This window comes from Rhipicephalus sanguineus, chromosome 5 (assembly GCF_013339695.2).
Source record: "Rhipicephalus sanguineus isolate Rsan-2018 chromosome 5, BIME_Rsan_1.4, whole genome shotgun sequence".
Classification (NCBI taxonomy): domain Eukaryota; kingdom Metazoa; phylum Arthropoda; class Arachnida; order Ixodida; family Ixodidae; genus Rhipicephalus; species Rhipicephalus sanguineus.
Window position 1 is genome coordinate 139,092,151 of NC_051180.1, and position 8,941 is coordinate 139,101,091.

General features: G+C 45.7%; 1 protein-coding gene across 1 annotated transcript in view; it reads left to right on the plus strand.

Annotated features, from left to right (window-relative positions):
- The first annotated feature begins 4,492 nt into the window (after positions 1 to 4,492).
- LOC119394994 (Down syndrome cell adhesion molecule-like protein Dscam2) overlaps positions 4,493 to 8,941 on the plus strand; it is a 44,821-nt gene continuing 40,372 nt past the window's right edge. Inside the window, exons 1-2 of the mRNA XM_049416050.1 lie at positions 4,493 to 4,567; positions 5,989 to 6,011. Of these exons, the coding sequence (XP_049272007.1) occupies positions 4,493 to 4,567; positions 5,989 to 6,011 (98 nt within the window). The remainder of the gene's footprint in view (positions 4,568 to 5,988; positions 6,012 to 8,941) is intronic.

Genomic DNA, 8,941 nt, shown 5'->3' on the forward strand with positions numbered 1-8,941 from the left:
GCACACTTTCTGTACGCATCTCGGAAGATGCGACCAAAGAAAGCTCTGCACGCTTTTCGGCGCACAAACTTTTCGCCACCACCTGAATGTTTCGTTTTTGCTACATTCTGTGGGCCCCGACACAAGTATTGTTGCATATTTCAACAACGCTGAATGTAAAGGCGGAATTTTAGTGGACACGGCAGTAATGCTCTAAAGTGATTGGGTGATGGCCGTATTGAACTTACTTGTGTTTAGCGCCAGGCTCAGTTCGCCTTCTGGTACCAGCACCTTCACCTGTTTTGGATGCCTCGCGTTCGTAATAACTGTTCGGGTTTAACGTTCCGAAACCACGACATGATTATGAGGGACGACGTAGTGGAGGGCTCCGGAAATTTCGACCACCTGGGGCTCCTTAACGTGCACCTGAATCTAAGCACACGGGCCTCAAGCATTTTCACCTCCGTCGAAAATGAGGGCCGCCGCTGCCGGGATTTGATCCCGCGACCAGCGGTAGAGCACCGAAACCGCTAGACCACCGTGGCGGGTGCCTCAGAATCAAATAAATTTAATGTTTCTACGCTAACTAAAGCGTTTTGTTGATTCAGACCCGCGGCTTTCTTCTTCCCAAGTGCTGGAAATGCAACAAGTTGCTGGTTTTGGGAAGACCTTCGTCGTTAAAACGGTCGATAAGAAAACGCGCACTATACGACTCAGAAGAAAAAAAAAATACTCTTTTTCTTGAAACAAAAGTTCCGTCAACATTATATTAAGATACAAGATGCCCTTGCATATATGCTTAGAGGCATGTAAACCAATAAAGTATTGAAAAGTTAACCCAAGAAAAGTTCAAAAAAGAAAGCGAAACATGTAACAATATAAATATTTGGTGCCTTAAGCGAACACCATGATCATCGTTTGCCGTTGTCGTCGCCATCACCGGGAAATCGAGGCAAACATTTGCTCACCATCCATGCTTTCTTTATAAAGTGATGTACTTTACAAATGAATAATGTTACCTGCTCTTTCTCTCTCTCTCTCTCAAGTTACCTCCCTGGATATCTCATTTCTATCGTGTCTTTGTCAGTTAAAAACTTGAAGAGTAAGAAAGAAACGGCTGAAGAAAGAGTCGAGAAGGGAACTGTCACCTTAATTCTACAAAATATATTGTAAGTAATACCATTGGTCGTACAGCACGTAGTGATCCACGGCCAGCCGAGCAGTGCATCCGAAATATGTAGCACAGCGAGCGAATAAAACACGGCACGGCGGAGGCTTTTCAAGTCTGCTTTACCTCAAAACACATCAGCTATGCAGCCAAACCAGCCTACTGTAAGCCGCAGGGTGAGCGAACCCTTGATGTATATTTCTTGCCAAACTTATTTGAAAGTGCAAGTAGAAAATGTTCTCCAATAAAAGTCGATTCTTGGTTTGACGTAGATTGCGTGCTAGACATGCCCCTGGGACCACTAAACGTAAATATCACATTATGTGCACAAAGCAGGCCTGTTCTTATTTTTAATGCCTCTCTTCACATCAGCCGCGAATTTTTTGCTCGCTGTCGCACACACGTAAGGTAAAAAGAAAATCAGTGCGCTGAAATCCTAAAGTTCTGAAACGAGCGTAAATTTAAAGGGGTCTTCAGTTTAGATACTCGTGGTTTGTCGCTGCACCTCTGTGGACCAATACAGACGTACGAGACTGTTAAAAGTCGATGTGATCCATAGACACCGTTACTAGGGAGTTGTTCAAGATTTATTCGGTGCTAGGCAAAATTGAACCAATTTACTTGAGTTTCTAGGTACCACGAACTCCAATATTTAGCTTTCAGCGCCATGAGTGCCGCGTGGGCAAAGATAAAACAATTCTCAACATGCGAGCCGCGGAGGAAGGAATAATTAAGAGAGAGCGTCGTGCAACTCCTCTGAAAAAAGAATGAGGAAAAATGGGAGCGAAAATATGTATTAGTGATCGCCACGTAAGAGCGGTCGTGAGTGCAGGTAAAGCTACGGCAGCGCCGCCAACAAATATACTCTCGGCCAATACGGTGCTTCTCAGAGGTCACGTGATGGGCCGGCACTGTGAGGAAAAAAGCTTCAAGGAGGGTTCGCTCGCCAAGGGTCGCTGAGTGACGAAATTCCTTTCTCCACGGTGCCTGCGCACAGGCCCGCCACGCAAACCGGAGGCCGCGCACGAGCATGGCAAGACGGAGGGTCGTTAGATCAAGGCTAAAGGCATTACCTTCATCGTTAATTGGGAGGGTGGGTTGCATCCAACCGAAAACATCCTCTAGTGAATATTTTTCTTTCTTTTGTATATAGTATATAGTGTGCGTGTGTATATGTGTTTGTGACGGAAATGCGCCCTCGTAGAGTTTATTTTTCGCTGTGCAGGAAGACGCAGGGGGAATGCAGCCGTCGTCGTTCACCCTGTTCGTTCTGGCCAGCTGAGCTTTCTGCAACCAGCCGCTGTTTTGTACAGAAGACGCAGATGTGAACAATGTGCCTGAAGAGGACGCCATATATACATCTCGTGTTAACAGCATCGTCTCATAGTTGTGAAAGTATTCAATAAACACAAATACATTAGAACGAATACAGGCTATGGGATGACATACACTCATTCGTATGCAAACTGATCTACGCGTACGTAGTCATCATCATTGGTCTACCACCCCACCTTTTCCCGCCATCAAATGTCGATGAGTTTGGGAACTATAATTATTTCGTTTCAATTCGGCATGGAACTGGAGTATGCCTCCAGAGTAATGTTGCAAGTGTGGGCACGAATACAGTTGCTGGGGTTTAACGTCCCAAAACCACGATACGATTACGAGGGACGCCGCAGTGGAGGGTCTTCGAAATTCCAGTGACCTGGACTACTTTAACGCGCACCCAAACCTAAGTACAAGGGCCTTAAGCATTTTCGCCTCCATCAAAAATGCAGCCGCCGCGACCGGGATTCGTTCCCGAATCCTTCGGGTCAATAGTCGAGCACCATAACCACTATATCATCGTCGCGTTTTCAATAGTTTGCTATGTAGGTACTCGTTGTACGGCACTATGTGGCAGCAGATATATCCAGCCCGTGGATGATGGGGCAACAAGTGTGCAGTGACGTTTAACGCTCAGCGCTGTTCAAAAACAGCGAAGAGTGGCTCTCAAAACACGACCGTTACGTAGACGATGGCGCCAAACTACTTTTCCTTATCTCTTACCAGTTCATCACTCCTATATATATATTTCGCCATGTCGGCATTGGATGCAGTATTGCGGGCTAACGCTTCATCAAATGTCGCTTGCAAAACTGTAGAGTTCATATTCTGCTGACGTTATCGACACAATTACATCTACACTGCTGACACACACAAGTGCGGTACGAGTACAGCTGCAGGTATACGCCGGCATTTCGGCCAACAAAATATTTGCCGCAGATTGTTTCAACTGAAGAAATGGAGCAGCTGGGTTGGCCGACGTGTCATCAAAGGTCGCTTACGCAACGTGGCTTTCAATCCCCGCAGAGCGTGATGAGCGACGCTGTTACTTTTCCAACACACGTCGCTGCGAAAGTAATACAGCTCGGCATGCATGCAGACCTCGAGTTGTCAAACATCCGTCACAGGTGACGTCTCCAGGGAAGGAAAAAAAAAACATTACAGTAAAAAAGTCAGGATAATAATACAGCTTTGAACGAAAGAGGTTTGCATGAGTCATCCCCCTTTACCGTCACCTGAAAACATTTCACTTGACTAGGAGTAACCCCTGCGGATACAATTGTCCAGCGAAGTTGTTGAACAGCATCGCAAACGGCATCGCGAGATAGGGAATATTACTAGCCCATAATTACTAGCCCAAGAAAGAACAAGGGGCTACGCACGTTTTTTCTTATCGTCTTTGTCCCCTTCAAGCCAGTAATTATGTCCTCTTTTGCTCGATACCAACTAGATTAACAGTCTCCTTTACGGTATAGCAAATTGAATTCAGTGCCTTCACGAAGTTGGTTTTGAATTCAGTGCCTTCACGAAGTTTTTCGTCATGAATTCGCGCCAACTTGGCCAACTTTCCACTTTAAAGTTCTAATACAAAAGCAAATGCATCGGTGAAGTAAGGCAAGTTTCAATGAACACTGAAAAAGAGCGGATGTTATGTCTCCATGATCAACGTGGTTTTCAAGGCGGGGACGTATATACCCACTTTTTGAACACGACTACGTGTTTGATTGTTAGAAGCAGTGCCTCCGAGATTGTTGTTTTATAAGCCCATCCCCAAATATTTAGCGCGAAGTTTTGCCGGCTGGAATCAGCAGCAGAAGCTCGACAGTGCTGCAACCTTGTTTCGCATGCGGTGTGTTATTCTTTATTCTGCGAACTCGCTGCTCAGTGTCGCTTTTCAAATGCGCTATCGATGCGTGTCAGGCAACGTTTTTAAGATGCGATTCTGAGCGACTGCGCCGTGTCCAGCTGTCCTGAAGATTGTTCCACGTATAGGGCAGAGCCCCTTTACATTTTCACAAGATGGAACAGATGGTGGCCAAATTAATTCGGCACATTGCTCGGAAGATGGGCTCCGCGCCTACGGCACGCACGAAGGTAAGATTATTCCTCCATTCGAGTATTCACTTGCGCTACCACTTCTTATCATTACTCATCATAGGCGTGCACACAGGGGAGAGCCTCCCCCCTCCCTAATCCTCTAAGGGGGAGCCAGGTCTGCCTTGAAACTTTACCCCCGCCCCCCCCCCCCCCCGAAAAGCAGTAAAACAACGAGAACACTGTGCACGCCTATGCTGCTCATGCTATTCTATATTAGACGTGGCTATTGGAAGCATGAGCGTCGCATCGAAAATGTAGTGCATGTCGACGGCAGTGACCTTAAAATAGAGGATTCATTTGTACATAGCGGTGGTTGTGCATTTGGACAGGTGCGCACCGTTTACTTCAGATCTTCGCGTCTCGAGCCATTTACGTCGTGTAGCGATCCTGGGCAATGGAAATGCTCTCGGCATTGATGGACTCAAATATTCTCAATTGCCGTCGAATACGTGGGCGGGCATCAAGTGCAGACGTGCCGTTCTGAGAGAGCCGTGCATTGAGTGACAGCTGCAGAGAAAGCGTACATGTTTCTGGACCGTGACAGGCAACTGCACATATATCTGCACGATGATATTGATCCATTGATCCACGTGGAATTAGTCTGAAATGCTATTTGTATTTGTACCTATTACGATGACGTATACAGCTCCATCCACGCCTCTGTAAAGCGCGCGAGCAGCGGGCTTTGCTCCGTGGGGCGGCACCTTAAAGGGGTGGTGCCATCAAATTTCGAGGCTATAACAAGCCTGTTGTGGGTTTCCTCTGTTTGCAAGGACATTGCACACGAAGGGTCGGACACAGCAAACGTTTAGAATATATCTTAATTCACTTCCAAAGTGTACCTAAATGCCCATTCTCCCGATCGAAACCAATCGCTAGCGCGCCAACACTGACGTAGATCTGTAGAATGGGCAACGAAAGTTGTAGTGACGTCACACCAAATCTGCTGTAGTAACGTGAGTGACCTCCGGACATCCGCCACTTCCGCAACGCACGTACCGGCTGTAGTGAACTAGAATATATTCTAATTCACTATAGTATCGGCAAAGCATCGGTTGCTACATCACTCGCCGAGTTTCAATCGCTTCCTGGCCAAGTCTGTCACAGCATTGTGTGGTGACGTGACCACGCCTCCTACACTTCTACGTCACTGCCCAACCTCGGCGCCCAGAAACCGAAACCGAAAGTTGTCCACATCAAAAGGCCATATTAAATTATTTAGCGAGAATACATGAATCTTGGTGCGTGCATCATGCTTCCTGGAGCTATAGAAAACGCTTACAGCAAAGAACGCGCAAGCCACAAATTTAGTGGCACCACCCCTTTAAGGCCGTTGCGGGCTGTGACGTGGGGTGCCTAGGAGCATACCCGGCCTAATAGACATGCAGATCTGTGCGCATTGCTTTTAACCCTTTCAGACGCCACCTATGAAGAACTACCTGTAAGTGCGTCGACTCGATGCAACGTTATTTTAGGGCACTAGATATTCTATTGCCACAAAAATAATGTCATAATAGGCTAATTTTTGTGTCTTATAGTAATTATTTCCAATCAATTTGTAATTAAATATCTATTTATTATGAAGGCATTCATGCTTTGTTTTTGCATAAATATAATCAAATTTCAGGTTAGAAATACATTGCGAATTCATTTTCGGTTATGCCAATTTTGAGCAAAGAAAAATTAGACGTGGCTCGTGGGAAGCGGCACGTCGAACAACTCGTCGAACGTGGTAGGGCCTTCCGCAAAGCAATCGTATGCAACAGTACACTGCAAAATGAGGGTAAATGAAGACAAAATTATTATGCAGGAGGTTCAATTCATCCAAAGCTATATGTATACGGCTCTTTCTAAGTCGATACAACTAACAAATACAAGGGATGTAGACAATTGTGCACATAGCGTGTGAAAGGGTTAAACCAGAGGTGATGTTGGTAAGCTCCTTTATTTTGCCGGCTGTGCGTATTACAAGTGGTTATCACCCTTTCATGCGACCGAGTATGTCGTAACAGCCAGAAAGCGCGCATCGTTTGGGCGCGTGTTATCAGTCCAAACGCGTCATTCTTTGGCATCGAGATGCTGCAAGCGCCCTGAGGCCGAGTGCATAATCTGTTAAACGAGGCCACTCTTCAACGTTCCCGCTCGTGCATAGCAGGTCTGCATGTTTACGAGGCAGCGCATGCTCCTTGGCAAACCACGTCAGACCCCGCAACCACCGCAATGTGTCGCCCCCCAGAGCAAAGCCGGCTGCTCGCGCGCTCTACAAAGACGTGCACAAGGCTGTACACGTGATACGCCGAAGCGTTATAGGAAGCCTCTTCCGGCCGAAGACTGCATACATTTATTCAACACTTCGGGTAAAAGAAAGGCTGCTAAACAGTTAACTACACTTCAATAAAGGTATTAATGCCTGTCCGTGCTATGAAAAACTTGATGGACGCTTGAGCTTCGCCAAAACGCGTTGGCTTCGCATTCAAGAGTAGAACGCGACCTTGTGCACATCGCCTTCTAAACTACTAGCCTTGCTTCGGTTCTCGGTGCATGGCTCCGTGCCGTAAGAAAACGAACGTCTGTACGCGTAACCTTGGCCGTTTCAAAGTATTCTAGAATGCCTACTGCACGTACAGTTTAAGAGCCCACTACGCCATAATTATTACTTTTGCTAATCAGCGAAGGGCCCACTACTAGGGGCCCACTACGTCCGTAAGGCAACACGCGAACCTACGCAGCTGTTCACTTTGTTGAAGCTTTTGCAGCTGATGATGATTAAATATGTCTGAGTGCTTTGTAATGGGTGGCCCTTTAAAACACCCACACGTTGCGCAATTCACATGTTTTGACGCCAGGCGCGATTCTACGCTTCTGCTACGCAATATTTCATGCGTTAAGGAGACTCCTTCCACTAAATGACACTCATATGGCGTTTTTTTCCGAAGCAACTTCAAGAAATAACGTGACTCTGCAGATAGAACGCTTCCCACGCAGACGGCCTGTGTTCGTTTCTCGCTCGCGCCAGAACATTTTTATTATTTATTTTATTTGCATCTTTCTTGATTTTCGGTCACGGGCAAGATGATGATTTTTCGCTCGCAACCAACGACGCCGACACCGACACCGGAATTTCCGGGAAACGAGCTCTTTAACGCCATCGCGTTAAAAGCCACATGCTCGGATTTGACAAGTTCTGAGTGACAACTTGTGCCGCAAACATTTGTAGTCCATAACTTGCTTAGGCGACATAGCTAGATGTCTTGCGAGCTTAGCAGGGTAAAAAGTTGAAGGCGAAAATGGTCTTGCTGGGCCTAAATATTATCTTGCTTCGTAAAATCTCGGTTCTTATATCACTTTATTCATATCCGCAATCAAAGTCTTATCAGATCGCGCACACTAATCGACCGGATTCTATACGTCCCTCGTGCAGTTGAAAAATAATTCCTTGGCTCTTGCGTGCCAAAATTACGATATGACTATGAGGCATGCGTAGTGGGGCACTGCAGATTAATTTTTACCGCCTGTGATTCTATAACGTAAACCTAAATACATGGGTGTTCAGCATTTCACCCACATCGAAATGCGGCCACCGTGACCGGCAATCGGATCCGCGACCCAGAGCTTAGCATCGCAACACCATTACTTTAAAAAAAAAAAGCACTATCAAACTGGTACAAGGGAATGTGTATATAAGCTGACTGCATCAATATAACTCACTAGTGACAAGAAATCAAGAGCGTTGATGTAGCTTACTATATCATATAAATCAGTGGTGAAAATGTCGGTAAAATGGCGCACTTTGATGTGATTTGCTTCGTATATGACAACACGAAGTGCACACCTGGTAACTATCAAATGAGCGAATATTTAATTCAGATGACATCGCGTAAGAAGATAAACAAGATATAGAACTTGCGTGTGCAAGCTTTGCTTGAAACTTTGCACATGGCATGCCACGGCAGTAAACAAGTAATAAACAAAACTTAATACATAACGGTTGCAAATCAATTGCTATGTTTTTTAGATGAGCTAAAAGCGAAGCATCGGCGATGTAGATCATACTAAACGCGTAGTTTCACGCTCTTGCATTCACGTACAACGCTTGATTTCAACAATTTATATTGCGGTCTGTGCTCGTAAACGTTACGAGAGTCATTAAACGTCATCAAGCAAAATCATAATTCTCCCAGGCAGAGCTTCGGTATATATTGTTCGCCGCAATCCACAACCGATAGGTTAGAATCAGTGAAAGCATTTAAAAGTGTTTCCTAATACTGGCGGGGCGTTAGTATACGGAGGAAGTTCATTAAGTTCAAGAAACTTTACGTGTCCCATTTGTTCACGTGCTGTCGTGTGAACTATAACAATTTCTGGATAAAC